Here is a 21,135-nt window from a genome sequence, read left to right as displayed (position 1 = left end):
CAGAGGGTAGTGGACATGTCCTGACAAGACTTTGCTTTCTGACCTTTGAGGCATAATGAAGACCTGCCTCGCTACCTACCTCAAGTGACTTTAGGGACATCATCTTCATAGAGCACATTTTCCATTCTGAAAAGTCAGAGACACAACTTGTGTTGTGGTCAGTCTGGAATATCTGGTGGCCTGGGAGCCTCTATGCGAACATCCAATATGAGTAGGGGAACAAGACAACTCCAAAAGGTGAGAGCCACACACTAGTGTTGTATTTTGGTCCTTGGAGGATGCACTGAACGAGGGCGCAGTCACTACCAACCGCGGTGAGGCCGGAGCACCCCTCATGTCCGAGGTGCCCTGGGGCACTGCCCAGGGCCCGGCTGCCCGGGGACCTGCGCACCGCTGCAGGACCGCGGGCACGGACACTTCGGGCTACGGCAGGCGGGGGGTGCGGGGCGCGGACCGGGGCCAGACTGGAGTTTTGCGGTACCGAGAGTCTCCGTGAAACCGGCCAGTATGAGCGGGGAGAGAGTGGGACAACTCCGAGGAGGAGAGACCCGCACAGCCGCGCAGTCCCGCGGTGCCCTGCCGCCTCAGGGCGGGGAGCGGCCTCCCCCCCGCCGTCCGTCCGCTGCCCGCGGGGCGCGGCTCCCTCCTCCCGGCCCGGCTCAGGCAGCGCCCGCGGAGCCCCGCGGCCGGCGGGGGGATCCCGAGGGTGCCCGGCGGCGGGAGGGGCGGGCGGGGCCGGTCCGGGCCGTGCCAGTGCCCGCCCTGCGGGGGGCGCGCAGCCCCCGGCCCGCGGGCGCGGCGGAGGCGGCGGCCCGGCGTGCTGCAACCATGGCGACGGCGGCGGAACCGGCCCGCCCCCCGCGGGGCCGGGCGGCCCGGGATTGGTCGGGGGGCGGGCGCTCGCCCTCTGCCCCCTGACCCTGCGCGGCGGCGGCGGCGGCGGCAGGAGCGGAGGCGGCGGCTGCTGGCGGCCGTTTCCTGGTGGCCTGGCGGCGGCGCGGGAGGGAGGATGCGGCGCAGGTCTCGGCTGCTGCTCTGCTTCGCCTTCCTCTGGGTGCTGGGCATCGCCTACTACATGTACTCGGGCGGCAGCGCCGCGCTGGCCGGCGGCGGCGGAGGCGGCAGGAGGAAGGTGAGAGCTCAGCCCGGGGAAGGTGCGCCCGCTCCGTGCCCCGGCGGCGGGGCGGCGCGGGCCGGGCGGGGGGCAGCGCTGCGCGGCCCTGGGGCTGGGAGCAGGGACGGCGGCCGGGGCGATCTCTTCGCCGCCGCTCGCTTGCAGGCGGCGTGAAACTGCCCCGGGCTGCTCCTTCCCCCTTCCCGCCCGCCCTTCTCCAGCCCGCTTCCCGGAGGCAGATGGCTTCTTTGTGGACTTCAGACCGATTTCAGCCCCGTCGCGTCGCTCCTTATCCAACTGCAGCCGGCCACGTCCCGGGCCGGGGGAAGTTGGTGCGGGAAGGGAGGGTGGGGAGGGCCGGGGCTGCGCTCCGGGGCGGGGGGGCCCCGCCTGGCCCCGCTCCGCTCCCGGCACTGAGCGTCTGCCCCTTTCAGCATTCCCCGTCTGCCCCTTTCAGCATTCCCCGCCGGCACCGGAGTCCTTCTGGCTCGTGTTCCCACCTAGAGAGCACGCGAGGATCCCAGCTGCTAATGCATTCTCCCTTTGGATACAAAGCACTTTCCTTTCTCTTTAGCTCTGTGTCTGAAGAGTAGCGTTTTCCGACCGGTTTTGCAATATTCCAGGAAATTGTCGGATTTGTCATGTTTCGTGTCTGTGGCGTGGAAGGTCTGTCTCTTCCTTCTTATAGCAGCTCATGTTACAAGTGTTACTAATGTTCAAGAAGTTCCCTGCGGACGATGCATGAGTAATTTTTCAGTATTCTGGCCATCAGGTTATTAAAGAGATTTTCCAAGGTGTTGTAGTAATTCATCGATCGGGAGCACAGCTGGAAGCTAAGCACATCACAGTTCACGTTTTTGTCGATCAGAACGGGTTTTTGTGGCATGATGTGGACAAAGTTCCCACTTTCCACTATCTCTGCTTAGAAAAATTAAGTGCTTTTTCTTTTCTGGTGTTTTGCCTGCAATAAAGATTAGCAAAATCAAGAGCTTTTAGAAACTGCTGTTTAAGCCTTCTATTTTGAAATAGGAAAGGTGTAAAGCATCTCATAATTCTGTAATTTTTTACAGAAAACCCAGAGTAGGGCAAGAGGGCAATTTAATGAAGTGCACTATACTTGAACGGTGTTGTTTGCTAATGAATTGCTGCTTCCTGTTAAATGAAAAGTAGTGTTCTGTAGTTGTAGCTGATATATAAAAAGAGGAATATTTTTATGTTTCTTTGATACAGTTTGGTTCATCACTGTATGTATTCCCTGTAAAAAAATGCTGATGACTTGTTCCTGTGTCAGGTTGTGGAAGCAAATACTTGGATGGCTACTTATGTGAGCAAGGGTTTAGAGAATGAGTCACTGCTTGCTGATAATTGCCTCTCTGTCCTGTTTTTTATTCTCTCTGTACCTTAGGAATGTGTTCAACAGCGACTTTTGATGTTATATATTGAAGTGTAAGTATGTATTGCCACACACAAGCTCCTGGTCCTTCAAAGTAGATATAATAGCAGAAATAGATCAAGCATGTGATAGGAGGTAAGGCAGTAGCCTAAAGCCTTTCTTGAAGAACCACCAGAGTGTATTTAGAAAGTAAAAGCAATCTTACACTGCTGCTGTATAATGGGATAAAGAAAAGCTATCAAGGCAAATATATCTGCAGATAGGGAAATATATTTTTAACTCTTATGGTATGTTACATTTGGAGTTTCCAGACAGATTTGCAATTCTGTTCAATTAATTTTTACTGCTGGGGAAGCTGCAGTGTGGGGGTAGTGATTTGCCCAAGGTCACCTAGAAGACTTGGGGAGAATAAAATAGGAAAGAAGCCAGTATTTCTAAGTAAGAGTCTGGTGTTTAATCTGCTAGAACCTGTTGCTGTTTATTTTTAATATTAGTAGCAGTTTTTATTATGGTTTTAAGAGATCAATGAACCTGTTACTTGCTTCAGTAGCATAATTTGGTGTCATTCTGCACAAAATTTAGTAAACCTTACTGGTCTGGGTAATTGGGAAAGTTTAGTAAGGAATAATTTCAAGAAAATGAGACATTTCATAGACCTGAGCTGAAGCCAAGTGCTTTGTTTAAAAATATGGAAGTTTGAAGTAGGGCCATGGTAAGGAAGAAAGTAGGTACTGTGACCACAAGAAACAAGTGGGGAAATTAACTATTATATGTGGATTGGTGATTTAGGATTCTATTTTCTGTCAGTGAAGCATAAAATTTAATCCCAGGCTTCAGCGTAGGTTAGCAAATGTAAGTAGAGGAAGATGTGTGTAGTGTAATAGCTTTTGAATCAGAATAAAAGGCTTATTAACTTAGTGTCAGGCACTGGTGTAAAACAAAAAACACAGACTGTCTTAAACTTAGGAGCAGAAACCCTGCTGTAGTAAATTTCTTGATGTGTATGACTTCATATAGTCCTTTTGACTTGCCCACTATTTCAATATAATGGAAACAGTTGCTTATAGGAGAACACAATTTTTAATAAATTGTAGTCTCTGCTGTTTTTAGTCTATAAATTTACAAAAACCAGGAGGGAATAGTTCTTCATTTGTCTAAGTAATTTGCATGTTAATTACAGATCTGGTTGTACAAGCAGAATGTGTTTTTCCATAAGGATTATATTTTTCTTTTTTTTTTTCCCATGCACAGACCTAATGTGTTATTCAGCCATACTGGACTTGTTTGATATGGCACCCAGTCCTGTGATGTGTTGAACAGCACCAATTCTCTTTCTCTTCAGTAGAGTTGAAGGTGTTTGCCCTCTGCCAGGATTGCACCTGAGTAAGAGAAAAGAGTGATTTTTTTTTTAAATTTGCTTTTGTTATTAGAGTAGTGTCAGAGTTAATCTGAGGTCCTGTTTATTTTGGTTCTTCATTTACAACCTTTCTAATAAGACCTGTGAAGCTGTTTGGATGTTGCAGGGTTTGGTACAGCCTTGATAAAGTCTTTGGCCCCCTCAACAGTGGTGCAGTCCACAGCTCTTTGTGCAGTATATTGGCCTGGTAGGCTCTGAGCAGGCAGAAAAGAGTCTAAAGCACACAAAGCACAAGACACAAGATGTCTCACTGGTAAATGTGTAAATAATAATAACAACCTAAAAAAAAAAGGGTGCAATGCTTCTCATTCTGGACCTAGGCATAAAAACTGTAGTAAAAAGAAGTGATGTATTCCACATCTGGAATTTTGTGTGTGACAACTTTTTTTTTTTTTTTTAATATCTGCTTTAAAAGAAGAAAAGGGTAGAATCAAAGTCTCTCATTCAAGATGCACTTGAAGGGTATATAAATATTTTGGGGTTTTTTTCCCCTTTTTCCATCTGGTGAATCTCCAATCAAAATTTTTGTGAACACGAGAGAGCCATGTTCTGTTGACTCCTTTCCAGCTGGATCACTGAGTTGTAGATTGGAAAGAGTGAGTCTGATTCACGTGTCTAAAGGTTAGAGAAATGGTTCCCATACAAAGGCTGTCACAGAGAAGAGCACAAGTTGAAAGCCTAGCAATTTTGAGACTAAAAAAAAAAAGTGGTCTACTTTTATGTTCACTAAATGTGTTTTATATTAAAAAGCCTTTGGAGTGGAGACTGGAAGTTCGCATCTTTTCATGGTTGAATTTCCTAACCCAGAGCAAAAGCAGTTCATGCTCTCTTAGACTTGCATAAAAATGCAGCAGCTTCTGCAAGATGGTTAGAAAGCCAAAGCCATCCTGATGTGATCCCCTCCTAAGACTGGTGTGAATTTGTATATTTGTCACACAGATTTTAAGTTGTTGAACCACTAAGCTCTTGCACAATAGAGTGACTGGATTGAAATCAAAAAGAAATTAAAAAACCCAATACAACAAAACCCCACACCAAAACCAGCCAAAAGCTCCAGCTGATTTCTAAAGAACTTGCTCTTCTAGGCATGAAGAAAGTAGCTCCATATAATTGAGCCCTTCACGCTGGACAGAGGAAGGTCTGCATCTTGTTGAAAGTGCCAAATGCTTTGCTGCTGCCAAGAGAGAACTCCTCAGAGGCATCCCCAGAAGGAGATCTGTGGGCAGAATGGGGATTTACTGGTGAAAGCTAAGGCATCCAGAGAGGCCTGCAAGGTTAAGCCACAGCTGAACCAAGGTTCGTAGCCTTCTGGATTTAGGTGCCAGAGTGCTGACAAGCTTTTGCATTTGTTGCCATGTAAAGAATCTCAGTTGTTTTTAAGTGGAACATCTGTCATCTTCCCCCCTGTCTAGAGGAGAAAGCTAAAAGCAATATTTCGGTAAGGAGTGATGGATCACTTTCACAGGTAGTTCCTACATTTAGAAACATTCTTCCTTTTCATCAACTCCACCCCCCTGAAAACCAAAACCCCAAACTGCCTTGAACTAGAAGGCTCTTACTCTCTTGGCTCCCCAGATTTACTGGGTGTAATGGAATGAACTGGAGAAATCTAATTTAGAGCTAGTTGAGCCACAAGGAGGCAGGCTTTTCCTGTGGAACTGGTTATCCTGTACATAGTGCTAGTTTTCCCTTCTCTTCCCTTTTGTTCGTTTTGCTTTTTTTTTTATTAAAAAGCAGACTTTAGAGAGGTGACTGTACTGGAGCTAGCTGAGGTGAAATAAATTTCACCTGATAAAGGCTGATGCTTCATATTGAGTATGTGACTGATTAAAAATGTCTCAATTGCTGGGTAAAGCAGGGGAAAAAAAAGCAAGTCTTGTAAATTCTTGTTCTCTATGGTTAAAACTTTAAAATAACTCCTTTCAGCGTACACAAAGCTTTCTTTTCCGTTTGTTTTTTTTTTTTTGGGACCCCTCTACTATTTCAGTTACTGGTAAAGGAGGCTTTTATTGACATGTACGTAATAAACTCTTCCTCTCTTCATGCATAAACTACAGATTTAGTATACCTAAGTGCTTTTTTGATGGTTTAGGTAAGGAGGAAAGGAAATGTATGTTGACTTAAGTTCATTAATCTGTTTATGTGCAACTTGAATGTTTCTCTTGAGGTATGTGAACAAAGGGATTAAACTTCAACTCTGTTGGTTTCTTTCATCACAGGAAGGCATTACCTGATTTAATTTCTAAATACTGTTTACTTTGCTGCATCATTTTTAATGTAACTTTAGTCCCTTATGTGTTGTGACATTGAATGTGATTTCTGATACCTTGATCTTGAGACAAGTGAAGATATCAGAGGTTAAAAAAGTCAAATTGTCGTATGTCCTTTTCTGTATCATTCACTTCCTAGAAGGTGCAAGGAGATAGAAAATTATGTTCCTCTCTATAACAGGTAACAGTTTCTGCTAATAGATCTTTCTTTTTTATGATTCTGTAATAAATGGGAAAGAGATTAAATGCCCAGGCACTTCAATAATAAATCTGTCTTCTCAATAGAATGTAAATGTCATACATGTATATTTTCTTAATCTAACATATGTCAATTGACTAAATTACTGTTTTGGCACTTCAACCACTTATTTTTATGGATTACTTCATAAGACTTAACTTTGGGTACAATGAAAAGGTGGTCTGTTACAAATTCTGTGCAGTCTCTTTAGGTCTGTAGCTGTATTCGCTTTTCCTCTCTTTTTTAAAATGCGTCATTGAGGGAGTATTTTGTTTGTTGACACTGAGAAATTAATTCTTTGCTTAGAAGACTTGTGTTGTCCCCTGCAACCTGCTAGGTTAGAAACTGATGAGGGATACAGAGGCTATGGCTCTTGGATTACTGTTAGCTGCTTGTTTCATAAATGCAGAAGTAGAGCAGGGCCGTGGATAGAAGGGGTTGGAGAAACAAGAGTGACTTCTTTGGTACTTTAATACCAAATGGGGTAGTTAACCACCTTTCCCTGTTACTTTTCCCTTTCATGTGGATATTGTAGTAGTTTGCTGTGCTCCTGTGTTATTCCATTGCTGCTGTGGTTTGCTGCTTTCTGCAATCTCTGGTACAAAGGTTGTAAGTTGTAGTGATGTCCTTTGACAGATAGGTAGTCCAGTAACTAATTGTGCATGTGCCTTACCTGTTTTTGTTCCATCATTCTTGGGATTTGAGGTGTATTACAAGTAAATGCCAGTAATTTTTTCCATGTGTTCTAGACACTTCTAAAGATATAACATAAAAAGTGGTAGAATAGCACCTTTTTCTAATTTAGAAAAGGCACAATATGACTTCATGTGAAGTGAAAAAAAATGGAAATTCATCTCAATGGTGCTACCTCACTTATTCTTTACACTAGCCTAGAATAAACATATTAACTGTGTAAACAAATTTTAGCAAACTTAATTCTTAGTCTTCAAAATTACATGAGCATTCTACATTTTTTCCTTGGAAATCCTGTTTTTTTTCCCCCTTTTGACTTGCCTGTCCTTTTCAGTTTTTCAATGTGATGTGTTATCTAAGTGTTTGTGTATAACTGGTACTGTTTGGTTAAAATGATGGTATGTCAGATGAGAGAAGTGTTATTGTCTGCTGGAAAGCTGCTTTCATTGATACTTTCATTGATACTTTCATTTCATTACTACAGAATAGAACAGACACCTTTGTTATAGAGCTGGGTGTCCCAACAGAGTGACCCTTGTTGCATGCCTAGAAGGTGTTCAATACAATACTACCAGGCAGCCTAGAAAATGGGTTTACTTGGCTTTTGGTAGCTACATATAATTTATACATAATTTAATATATAGTACTTTTGGTTAAGTTAAATCAGTTTGAAAGGAAAACATTAGGATACAGTTGGTCCTGTGAATAGAAACTGCTCAAATTAAGTCAGTGCAAATGATTTGTTTTAAGTTGATTTGATCCACTTTTAAGTAACTTCTGATTACTTTTCTTAAATGACCTACTCTTGACAGTGGTTAAGCTATAGTGGTACAAAGCAATATATAGCCGGGTGGTGTACAAACATTTTTGACTCCCTGCCCAACAGTAACATTGTAACTAAATGTGATTTTTATTAGGACTTAGGAGAAGATGTGTATTGCTAATATGTTGGCAATGCCATGTGTTGGCAAATCATTTGAATTCTAAAAATGAATCTGCAGGAAGCAGTGAGGCATTTGCAATTTTTTCAGGAATATGGGGCTGAATGTCATTGCCCGAATATATCAGGATATTGTGGAAGTGGAATATCAGTGTGGGTGTTACAGAAGGAAACGCTAAGCAGGTTGTTAAAATTACATATTGCCATCATGTAATGCAAAGTGGTGGTATCTTAAGCTATATAAATTTTAAAACCTGGGTGCAGTCTTTCATGCTTTTGTTTTGGATTAAGTAAGGTGCCCTCTTCTCTTCTGCTTTTCCCTTTAATTTAAGCTTTCAAAGGAATAAGGGATGGATTGAGGAGAGAAAATGAGGAAAAAAAGTTAGGTGTCCACATCAAAATGTTGGGTTTGTGTGTTTGGGATTTTAAAGATATGGCATAAGAGAATCTTGCTAACACTAGAAATGGAACCATTTCATGTTCCCTCTAAGTCCATAAAGTTCTTCACAGGAATCTTCACACAGGGGACCTTTTCTGATAAGTGTAAGTGAAGATATTTGAATGTCTGATGTTTTTTCCTTTTCCTCCATTACTTGGAGAATGAATTTTTTGTATGCCTGTATCTTATAGACATATCCAAAGTCTGTGTTTAGCTGTCATTCACTTAAATGTTCATTTGCCATGTGTTCTTACCATGAATTAAGTAGACCTGCTATTTATTGTATCACATGAAGTCATTAATGATCAAGAAAGTTAAAAAAAAAATCAGTGTGTGTTTTCTTTTCTATGAACTGAATCCCCTGTTGGAATGTAGCATATTTTAAATTTATATTTGGCTTATAGATAGGATTTTTTTGTTTGTTTGTGTGTTTTTCTTGGATCTGTCACATTGAATGTTAAAAGCTGTTTTTCTTCTGCAAAATCAAGGTAACTTATTAATATGACTGGCTTCCAGTGTAGCCTGCTAAAATTACTATCAAGACTATTTTTTTCCTTGTTTACTTTTCATCTGTCTAAATGGTTTAATTTTTCCCACTATCCCTGTTTTATACACTGGTTTTGTTAATTGCTCAGGGTACCTGTATTGTCATTTAAACAAGTTAAAATATGGAAGTTCAAATAGCTCCATCAACTGACAGGAGCACATTTGTGTAAAGGGACTATGCAGGCAGATGTTGGTTTTGAGATTTGCTTATGAAATTCAAATGGGAAAAGAACAGGATAGTAAAAGAACAGCAAGTTTGAATTTTAGGGCATTCCATATGTCTCTGAAATTGCTATGTAGTGCACATCAAAGGCAATAATTTGGATTTCTCTTCTTTGTAGCTGTGGTCTTGTATGGAAAAAAGAGCCTGTTGAAAAGGTTGCAAGTTCAGTCGTTAATAACTTTTCTGAAGCCGTAAAATTGTCATAAAACCTGGGTGCTTTATTAAGGGAAGCAGAGAATAACTAGAGATTCTGCTGAGTTCAAGCGTTATCAAAGTGCAATGGACCGCCTGTACTGAGTAACAGATCTGCTCGAACAAAAGGACTTTGGCCAAGAAAAGACTATGCAAAGAATTGGCACCCAGCTAATGCTATTGTGCATGAATTCTCAAAGAGCTATGACTTGATGGCCAGAAAATGTTTTCTCCTTGTGTTAAGTTCCAAATGTTTAGCCACCCTGGAGATACGAGCACAGCTGAAATTTGTTACTAAAATAAATTTTCTCTATGTGGCCTGGTTTACAGATGGTCAATAAATATACAAGTGTGTGTATATAATGGATATATGCTTCGGTGATATGAAGGATTTTTGGTTGCTTGATTTTTTCTTTTCTTGCTTCTTTTATTTGAAATGGAAAAGTCTGTTCACTCAAGTACACTTTGACTCTCTTGGGACCTTGGTAAGGAAAAGGAAAGTTTTGTCCTCATAAAGTAGTTCATTTGGTAGCCAACTGCTCCAGGCTAATGGTGGACCAGCCTAGATTCTTAGCGGTTACATTGTTCCAATATTAGGAAATGCCCCTATGGCAAAACTGCTGCTGTGGTATGTGTGCCTACCAAGAGTGTGGGGGTGATGGAATTGCAATATCTCTCTGCTGGAGTGTGTCAGTGTGTCACAAAATTAGGTTTGCACATGTTGTCCAGACAGTGTAATAAGCTCTTGTTATGGGTGGTGGCGTGGCCCCTGCTGCAGTGGAATGCCAAAGTCCTTCCGGTTGCAGTGGCACACCCATCCATCAACTGCAGCCTTGGCATTATCTGAGTGGAGCAAATCGAGGCTGGTCTTTAGTCCTCCGACTTGTGCTCTTACAGCACAATGTGCTGCTTTGCCAACAGCCACTGAAATGAAGATGTGCTCTGTCATTTAGCCTCAGCAAACATCAAACTGCTCCACCATGTGGAATAGTTACAACACATGTACGCTATGTTAGTGACTACTGTTTAAAGTTTTAGCTAAGGAAATGTTCTTTTTTTGTCCCGCTGACACAGTGTATACCTTTCTTTGGGTGTACTCTGAAAGTGCTGTGGGTGAACAGTAATTGTAGCAAGTCCTGTAAGGACTTGGTGAGAAAATTGGGGTTAGATTCCTAAAAGAGCAGAATGTCTTTGATAGCCATCTATCAGTTTAAGAGGTTTTAAGAATGACTATGTCCCCACCACATAGGCTAACCTGTGTGCTTTCTGTTAATAAGTACAGATTAAAAATCTAAAGGTCTTAACAATTAAATTAAAAGGCATTTGGAGTCTGAAATAAGTATTTAAATGAAAAGTAGTGGGCAGTGGGCTAGCAAACATCAGCACTTTTTTACATTCTTAGCTTTCATGCCTAATGTTCAAAAAGTGATGGAGAGACTTGACTTACTTGTACTGCAAAAAGTATGTCTGAAGGCCCTTTTTTGAGGAAACTTCTTTCCCTATAGAGATATAAATGCAAGTGTTGTTTAGCCTGGTAGATTCTTAGGGAAAAGATTGAACTGAGTGACAGGTTGTTGATACCACCCCGAGTTATCACAAGACTTAGAAATATGTTAGGGCAAAATGTACACTGGTCAGAGAATTAAAAAAAAAAAAACATTTTGAAAGACTTGTCTACAATGGCTATCAGGTTTCTGAAAGGCTTGATAAGAATGCAGTATGTCTTGTTAAGGTACAATTTCTCAGTTATTCCCAATACTTTCTGAATATTCTCTAGTAAAAATAAGTAAGAGATTGATTTTGATGTTCATGTTAGCTTAGACCTAAAATATCTGTCTTTATACAAAGCAAAAGCTATTTGCTTAAAAATCCATTTCGGTTACCTACTGAGATAACTGATGCCTCTTGCATCCTGGGAACAATAGTGAGAAAATCAAGGTGCGTCAAGGTGTTAAAATCAGCCTGCAGTCATTTAATGTTGTCTGTCATGTGTGTGCTATTCTAAGAGCCAGAAACTTGGGCAAAACCTGATTTTATACACATGGATTTTCATGGTGTGTGACTTTTCAAAAAATTTTTTTTTCAGTTTTCATTATTCCCTAGTGGTTGCAGATGTTTCAGATTTGGTCATTGTTTTTTCTTTTAGTTAAGCATGTAGAAAATATTTTGACAGTTTCAGAGTCCATTTGCTAGGTTGTTTCTGTATAAGTAATCCTTTTCTTGGTAAACTTGGATGTTGTAAAAATTGCTCAATTGTATTGGAAGGAGTGGTGAAAGGATACCACCACTTGCTCAGGACACTTTTGAACGTTGTGTTGTAGTGCTGTTTAGAGTCCTGGTTCTGTTGTGCCAAAGATTGAATGGTCTTAACCAATGGTCTTAATAACCTTAAGGTTATTTCTACACCATGAACTTAGAAAAGGGTTTATTCCCAGTAGGATTTAGATACTTGAGTGTGAATGTTAGCTGTGGTCATATGGTAGAAATTCTCATGTAGTTATCTCTTTTGAGCCTTTTGCTCAAAACCAGAGTTGTTTTGTACTCAGCAAACTTTATTAATAATTGGCTTTTATTGATTAAGTCTCAGTAATTGAATGGATTTCAAGAAGTTATAATGTCCCAAGTTATATGTCATATGGAAAAGATAGCTCAAGCTTTTCAGTCTTCAGCACTGAGGTATGATGTGACCTTGTGCTTCTTGCTGAGCTTACTGGAGTATGGATCTGGAGCTGGTACAGTAGTCAGGCTATGCAGGGAACCATGTCTAGTGTCTAATCTTAGTGTGGTTGATGCTGACCACTTCTGAAACCCTCAGTTCACACGTGTTCAGTTTGGTTTAGAATTGTGATATTGTATTGTTTATTTCTAAGAGCAGCTTACAGCTCAGGGGCAGGCAACAGTTTGGAAATGTCATGGTATTTGTTCAAATTAATTGTGATTGTGGCTGTCATCTCATGATGTTGTTATCCCTGTTTCTGAGATAAGTTTCCATTGTAGAAGTATGGAAGAAAATTGATGTAAAGACTGATTGCTTTCTCAGTTGTGCTTTGAAGATTTTTTTTTAAGAGAACTTTTACTTGAATGATTTGGTAAAATCTTGTAGAGACTTGAAAAACTATGTTAAGAAGTGTTGGTTTTAGTACACCCAGTCTGTGATGAAAGGCAGTTTGTAATGTTGAATAAGCAAGGTGTTGGATGCTGGTGGGTGTAGGTACTTGATAGCTTTTGAAGACATTGTCTTCTTTTAAAAAAGATGTGACTGGTAGAGCTTAGAGCCCTGCTGTGCTTAAGAAGACAATATCTTATAAAATATTCCACAGAAACACTGACCTTATCTGAGTTTAAGGCTTTAAGCACTTGTTTATGTATGCAAAACAAATGCCTGTAGTTGGGTTTGATTATTAATACTTTTTTTGTTTGAGTCTTATATACCATCTTATTTTGAGTTTATTGCTAGCTATATATTTATGTAGGTTATCCCCTTAGCTATATGACTTAGCTGTGTCCTTTCCTCTTGTAGTGTCATAATGTGTTGTCAGAACCTGATGGCACATGGTGTTTGCTTTTTTAAAGCATAATTAGTTTAGACAGGTTTTTAGGTAGAGATTCTATTTTATTATACAAATGAAGATAGATGTAGAACTTATTTTGGCAAAATGTGTGTTTGACTTTTGTTCTCAGTGTTTTGGGGTTTTTTTGTTTAAAACTAAAGACAGTGGCCTTCTTGTTGATACTGATAATTTGTTTGCTGCTGTTTCTCATACAATAGTGAGCATATTTCTCATACAGTATTCTTGCTTGGTTTATGAACTTTGCAGGAACGCAGCTTGATATCAAGTGAGTTGAAGATATTTGTCTGCATTTGTGTTCTGTAGGCTAAAGTAATGCACTCCCTATCCTGGAGGAAGGTGATGGGGGGAGCATTAAATGATCAGTCTGGAAAATGTGATTTCACATAAGCATCTTATTAGAGTAATTAAAAAGCTTTTTGTGATCACCTAGGGCTTGTGGATATCAAATTTCTAGCACTGAATTCTTTTGTCAGCTGGAGGAAGAAGAGTCTCCAATGGGAGAGTTTTTTTGGAAGTATGTCAGTTGCTGTTCTGGCAACTGCCTGATGTTTTCATTTAGACTGTTCTCATGCTCTTACTGGCAGTAGGCTATATCAGCTGGGATGGCAGCATGTTTGCTTTCTTGTGACATGGTTTAGGCTTCTTTTTCTGGCTTATCAGTTTAAGACAATAATTGTGTAGTAATTTTTTCCTCCTGTATTTGAATGGCTTTTTGCCATTATACAAACAGTGAAGAAAATGGCAGTGGAATGATAGGAAGTGCTAGTGCTGGCTTTCCTTCTGGTTTTGGAAGTCAGAGTTGTTGCTGCATGCCTGAATGCTATTATTTGCCCCAGTACAATGATCAAGCACTTGATTCTTTTCTTCCACAGACTATCCTGTGTTGGAAGGGAGAAAACAAAGCTTTCCCAGGGCTGCCAGTGAACAGCAGTGCTTTCCAGTTACTGCAATGATATTAGAAGGGATAGAGCTACTGGTGAGATGGGAATTGTTCCAACTGTACTCTTTGAATAGAAGCATGACATGGTAGGGGCTACATTCCTCCTGTTTCTTTGAGTGCCAGCATGCATAAATGTGTGGTCTTCACGTCCGTGTTAACCTGAAGATTAATTCCCTCAATACTTTGGGCTAGTATAGCCTGTCTCACATGCAGCACTGTGTAGTTCTTCAGCTGTTAACTTAATTCTGCCTGGTTTTTCTGGAAGTGCAGTTCTAGCTCTTATGCCCATTCAAATAAGAGAGGTGACTTTAACATACCCTGCCCTCTTACTCCCTTGAGAACTGAATATGTGCAGCAGATATTGTATTGGTTCTATACTCCCAGTTTCTGTGCTGTGCTCCTGGGTTTGTATTTCAATCTCTAGCAGCTTTGCTCTTCATATCAACATAGTTGAAAAATTAAGTACTGTGTAAATAAATTGCTTGTTCTTTTTCCATGCGAGAATGGAAAACTACTGAAACTGACAGGGCATATTCCTGCCATGCAATAAAGAATATAGTGTAAGAAGTATTCTTGGGAAATCTACTGTCTAACCAAAGCTTAAAAAGACAAATTTAGATGGACTCTTGATTATTTTTCACTAACTAGAACTCTTATGGTCTTAGATTTAAGAATTAAATGATTAAATGATTGTATCCTGGTAGAATATGAAAAGAAAGTTCAATATTTCAGTAAGTAACTTAAGCTAGGAACTGGCTGCTTCTATTTTTGATGCCCAAACCCAGTGTTTCTGTGAAGGAAGAAGGGCTGCAGGAATCTAGTAATTTTAATAGTATCTGGCACACACTGACATTTTACTTGTGTTCTGCAACAGAAAAGGGAGAGATAATTATACAGGCTGCTACTTTGTTTTAAAGGCTTAGTAGCTGTTGTACATAATTTTCATCAGTTGCCAGCGATGCATCCTGTGTAGAGAAGGAAGTAATGTGTTGAAGATAAGCTGCAGGTCATAAAAAAAAGAAAGGTATTTTAAAGATGTGTAGCCTTTTACTTTGTTTTTGTCTATCTCAGAAAATCATTGCAAGCCCTAAGAGAACAAATGTGTTTTTACTAATCTTACTGTTAGTATAAAACCATGCCTGTATTGTCTGTACTCTGCATGAAAGTCAAATCCAGTTGAACTGAAGAAAATCTGGGAGAATACCATGCTGCAGAGTTTTTTGATGTTCATTTGTACTAATGGCAGCAATATATAATTTTAATTATTCTATTAAATTCTCTTAGCTTTCACTTTTACAAAACGATAAATAGTCTCTGTGCTAAGAATAGCAAAGCAGTTTCTGACTGAGCTGTTCAGTATACCTATTTACCAAGTTTGCTTGAAGGCAAAAGCAGTTATTTTCTATTCAGAGCAAACATGAGTGGAAAGCTGTTCTCTGCACATTTGTTTGGTTATTTGGGCTCTTGTATACCTCTGCTTGACCATTCTGTCACTTCTTGACAACACTGATGTATTTCTTTTTCAGTCACATTTGGATTTTAAAGATGACAATTGGATTTTCTCAGACAGTCAGCTGCCTTCAGACTTGCATTAGCAGAGAAGGAGGCTTCTAGAAATGGAAATTTTATCTGTCATGGTGCTATGGTGTCTTTTTTGTCAGCTCTGAAGAATGGCATATATAGAGAGAAATGAAATATGTTATGTATGAGTGTTCAAATCTAAGTTAAGATACGATAGTCACAGTGTATGATACTAGGACACCAGGTCATTTTGATTGTACCCACTTTTGAGGGATACATTTCCAAGAAATTTTCAAATCACAGTAATCTGTAAAAATCTGGGTTTTGTGTCGCCACTAATGATGTTACAAAGACTGTTGGAAATACTCCTCTGGGTGGGAGAACTCACAACTGGCAAAATTAAGGTACTGAAAAATCTCTTAAGAGAAGATTCAGTTTACTATAACCATCACTGTGACTCCAGCTATTGAAATACTGGATTTAGGTTATGTCCCTTTTTTGCATTGATGGCTCTTAGAGAACTCACAGTAACTTCTGGCTAGCAGTGCATCAGATTTTGGAGTATGGATTGCCTGTGGCCTCAGCTGCATTCAGTGTCTTTGTGTGGTACAAACCAGTTGGCACTGAACTTGTTTTTCAGTCTTCCTTTCTGCTTGGGCCATCACTGCTGCTAGTCATAGGCACTGGCTCTAGCAGTGTCAATGCCTATCTTAATGTTGCACTTCAGCTTATTTCCAAAGAGATCAGAAGGTGTTATGAGAGATGATCTGCAATTATGAAAAGGAAGTTAAATTGACAGTGTAGTTTTTATGCTGGGGTTGGGTACCTACAAATTTTAACTTGTTTTCTATTTTTGCAATGTGGTTTTTCAAACTCTACTTCAGTGGTATGCTTGGACTGTTCATTGAGAGAAGCTGTTTATTTCACAACAATGTTGATCTGCCAAGGCTCTATTTTGCAGCTGCCATTAGAGATGCACTAATTCTGAATGTGCTGCATGTTCAGCATCTCTCTCTGTCCATCTTTGTTTCCTAAATCAAAATCTGTCTTGTCATGTTACTGTAAAAAAAGTTGGAATGGAGATTTCAACTATTGCAACAAGAAATAACAGGCCCCATTTTTCCAAAATATTTTTACCATTTGATGTAAGCGTGTTATTTTACTTTATAAACTGTCTGCTTGAGTGAAAGTGGAAAGTATTATGTCTTATAAATAAAGGCTAATTTAATCTGCTCGTGATATTTTTGCTATTGTACTGTTTACAATTTAAGACTTCCTAGATATGCTGGAGCTTGTTTCTTTTTGGGGTTAGCAAAATATCTCATTGCTTTTTTAAAATCACCATTTACTCTGGGCTACAGTTTGAAGCAGAAGTGCTGTTGGAGCCTTCAATTCTCTACTTAAGGCTGCAGACCAACACCTTGTTTTCTTCATCTTGGGTTATTAGAGAGTTGTAGTTGAACATGTGTTCCAAACCAGAGAAATGTTGACCTGAGATGTCACAAGGGTAAGGACTTCGTAATAATTTCCTCTGTAAAGAACTGAGGAAGTAGAATAAAATCCATGTGTACAGGTCATTTGTGTTTTATTTTTGTCTGTTGGAGGAAACGCACTGTTACTGAACTATTTCATGGCATAATACCACGACCATATGGTCATGATTAATGCATAAGTGGACTTAATTAAAAATGTGACAGTCCTTTCTTTTTTTTCCCCCTCTTTTTCCTCTCCTCAGTGTGCAGTGCAAACTAAGAGGAATGAAATTTTAATATACACTATTCTTTTCCTTGACAGTTAAAGAGAGTGATAACCTTTGGGAGATCAAGTAGCTCCTGGTAGCTCTTGATGGAGCATGTTGTTCTGTATAAAAAAGTCTTTCTTCTGCAGAGACTGAACTGCATCTTCCACATACAGTTGTCACTATAAACAAATTTTGGTGTGTAGGCAAATGCTTGAAATTCAAGTAGGATTTAGTAGACTTTCTTTGAATCATTATACAGAAGTTGTACAGAGGCTACCAAACTTAAAATTAATGTTTATTTTCAACATGATACTGAAAAGCATTCAGTATTCAGTTTTTCAACACTAATAATCAAGTGTTCAGATGATTAATTTGTTCCTGTACCGAGCTTCATCATTGGCTCTGCTCCAGGAAGGGAGCTTTGATTAGGTTTATAAAGGTTGCCGAGTAGGTTTTCCTCCTGTGCTGATTGGCTTTCTTTGTGTCAGGTAATCGTGTTGTCCCTTTTGTTTTCTCCCTTCCTCCTGATATTAGGCTGCTCCAACTAAATACCTGTGTAGTTCCTGTTGTAGTTCCCTTTCTTGTCCGTTGATGTTTTTGGCCCCTAGTGCAGACTAGTAACCTCTGAGGAGGGAGTTATAAAAACTTTGTAATAAAACAAGAATAATTTTGACTCCCTCTTGTGAATCCTCAAATCATTGTGAGAGGGGGAAGTTGAGAAACAAAGGAAAATAACGTGATTATTTTCCTGCTGGTGAGAAGGTGTGACACAATGCTATGCGGATGGTAACCAGAACCCAAGGAATATAATGGTCTTAAAACCCCCCACTCACTTATTCTGTGTGAGAATGTGTGTTGGGTGCTAGAAGGCTGGGAGGCAGCGCTTCAGTTTGCTGCATCAGGCAATTTGATGTTTCAAACTGATCTTGGGTACGAGTTTTTTTCAAACATTTTGAATGAAGGTTAAGTTAAAGATGGCTTCACAAGGACATTTTGAGAAAGAGTTTCTGCCAGATCTGGATTTATTTTCATTGTGGGTTTTCTTTTTCCAAAGAAATCTGCTGCAGCAGCAGTCTTGGAGTCTGTGAATTTGTGTGGCATGGCATATCTCCAGAGGCTTGGGGGTTTGTTTTTGAAGAGTGGTGATGTAGCGACTTCCTTATTTTAGTTGCATTCAAAATCAACCATCTTTGTTCTGCACATTCTAAGATATTTGTTCCGTGAAATAGATATAACCCTCTATATTTTTCTTTGAAAATTCTCTTGCCTTGGTGACATTGTCAATTGCTTGGCTTGGAGGACTGACTTTCAAACCCTTGATGAGTTTGTATTTAGTGAGAGGGATATAAAAATTAACATTTCTGCTTTTCATGTCTGAGATTTGCAGATATTGATGTGTAGTGATGACAAGAGTACAATATATGAGCTGCAGGGAAATATGCTTTACTGGTGCAGGCGATCAACATGTATGTATGGGTAGAAATTACAATAATACAGAAATCCCCTGAAATTCAGCCTTTGAAGCTGAATGTCAACAGCTAGATTCAGTAGTTGAAATGTTGCTTTAAGTAGTTCAGAGTGATTTCTGGAATTTAAAATCTGGTTTTAAAATTTTTGGTTGTAAGCTATACATTTTTGTACTTTGGCAAAGCCAATGTAAGTATTTTTCTGATATAAGAAAAAAAACAATCCATTCAGTGGCTTTTAATTTTTGACAGCAACACACTGGAATTCTTGCCTGCCATTGCTCCTTTTGACCACATGACTGCTCTTAAGGGTTTTTTGTTTCTCTAACCATGTGATTGCTTGTAAGGGTTTTTTTTTGTCAATTTAGTGTGGTTTTCCAATGGAAAGGTTAAATTTTTCATGGAGTCTTTCTTTCCCATTGCCATAATAGTAGTATTGCCATACTCTTGAGTAGCTTGTTTTCTGATCAGAAAGCAAGTCTTATGAAGTACTCCATGGGCACTTACCTGTTGAAAGATGAATAAGTGGTCTCAATTTGTGCAGAAAGCAACTGACATAATTATTTTGTTAAGAGACAGATTTCAAATATGCTTGATTCACTGTAATTGCTGATTGACTAGTTCAGTAATTGGCCACTTCTGTATATTGTGCATCTGGTAGCTTCAGACTTTTGGTGGAATGATCCTTGCCTTGAAGTTTTGGGAAATGTAATACTTAATTGTCAAGCTGGCACCAACTGCAAAAGCAGTCATGCTAGAAAATGTTTCAAGACCCAAAGCTTCCTAATTCTGCACAAACTTTCATGGAAGTTGTTCCTAAAGGAGAAAAAGTAGGTTTTCCTTTTCCTGTTTCAGAATTTAATTTCTCAAGAAGAATATGTGTTTAGGGGAATGGAATTCTTATGTTGAACACAGGTGCTCCTGTGTTTAATAAATGAATGGCTTTGATAGTTTTAACTATTGTTATTTTTTCAAAGAATGTGCTTAGAAGAGCTGATTTGATTGAATTGGTTAGTTTTAAACTGATTTTTAGCTATGAATCTTTGTGACCTTTCTTGCGGAGAAGGGGGAACTTAAGGAGAAGAGTCTGAAGAGAGGTGTTACTGCATTAAAAAGGAAGTCTGATGTTCGACTCTTAGGTACTGTACTAATTTTCCCAGTTCCCTAATTTTCTCAGACAGCTGTGCAGGACAGAGTGTGTTTATACAAGTGTCTATGATGATCTCTTCTTAAGGGGTGAGAGGCTGCATGGTTCTATACACCCTTATTAGCACAATAGTATTTAAGGGTATTTTTAAAATCCAAGTAGTAAATTTTAAAATTGAAAAGCTGAATCTGTTAACTAATAGTGAAGGTATTTTGGTACTTCTGGAAGTACAATGACTTTCTTGCTAGGCAATCTAGGCTTCCATCTCCTCCCTGCTTTTGGGGTAGGCAGTGTGATAGGTAGCTTCTCATGGTTAATCTGTCTAGTCAGACTCCAAAGAACAAGCCTATGGACAACTTGATAGACTTTGTGATTCTGTGTTATGTTGGAATCTCTGTGTCTAAAAGGCAAGTAGTGAAGAGGAAAGCCTCACAGCCAGGCCTGCTAATACCCTTTCTTCTTTGGTTTTGCTGTATTCTACAGTAATAAGTGTAGCCTATAAAAATCATTCAGTTATTTTCTCAGTGCTTACTCTTTGTGAGGATGTTTTTTTCTTGTAATGTGACAATTCTTGATTCTTGGATTTATGCTGGAATATCGACAGACTCTGAACTCATAGCTACAAACATTCTAGCGAGTGCCATTGTAAAAGGCCATTGTAGATGGAATTAAGTCAAAATAATTGCTTTGTGCATGTTGGGCTGTGCTGTCTGTGAGATTTTTTGTCAAAAGCACTGTGGGGTGAATTCATAACTACAGTAGAGTGCAAGCCCATGGAATTGCTGCAGCAGAAATAGCTAGTGCCTTGGAAACACAGCAGTGTGTCTGTGTTGCAATGGAAATTAGACCTGCTCTTCCTGTTTGTGAATGACCATGTATTGTCAGCCTTGGCTCTCTGAGGTGAGTAGGATATGCTTTGCCGTTCTCCACCACATTAGGTTGGATTACAATATGGTTTTGTGCATGTGGCTTACACTGTCAGGAAGATTTTACTCTCTAGCCATGATAAGACTGCATTTGTATGACAGTATTGTATAAAAAATACTTTACACCACAAGTTAGAAAGGAGATTCTGGAAGCACCAAGAATGCTTGATGGCTATTCATTTTCAAGTCAAGTGTATGACTATAGCACTTCATTCAGCTGTGCCCAGTGTGGTGGGTTAACTTAACTGGCCACAAGGTGCATACCAAGCTGCTCTATCACTCCCCATCTCCATTAGGATGGTGAGAAAAGAGAATGAAGAGTTTGTGGGTTGAGGTAAGGACAGGAAGATCGCTGAA

The 21,135-nt window shown here is 39.9% G+C and overlaps 1 protein-coding gene across 2 annotated transcripts in view; it reads left to right on the top strand.

Annotated features, from left to right (window-relative positions):
• The first annotated feature begins 903 nt into the window (after nucleotides 1-903).
• Nucleotides 904-21,135, top strand: part of GALNT2 (polypeptide N-acetylgalactosaminyltransferase 2) — an 89,215-nt gene continuing 68,983 nt past the window's right edge. The window contains exon 1 of one of the 2 annotated variants that reach the window (XM_071431585.1): nucleotides 904-1,132. In XM_071431585.1, the coding sequence (XP_071287686.1) occupies nucleotides 1,010-1,132 (123 nt within the window). In that variant the 5' untranslated portion in view covers nucleotides 904-1,009. Of the gene's footprint in view, nucleotides 1,133-3,647; nucleotides 3,891-21,135 lie in introns of those variants that run through there. The other variant, XM_071431596.1, reaches the window with a different exon arrangement.

This window comes from Agelaius tricolor, unplaced genomic scaffold (assembly GCF_023055355.1).
Source record: "Agelaius tricolor isolate 1412-34295 unplaced genomic scaffold, bAgeTri1.0.p SCAF_1, whole genome shotgun sequence".
Classification (NCBI taxonomy): Eukaryota; Metazoa; Chordata; class Aves; order Passeriformes; family Icteridae; genus Agelaius; species Agelaius tricolor.
Note: the sequence above shows the minus strand (reverse complement) of the source record. Positions and strands in the feature narration are given on the sequence as shown.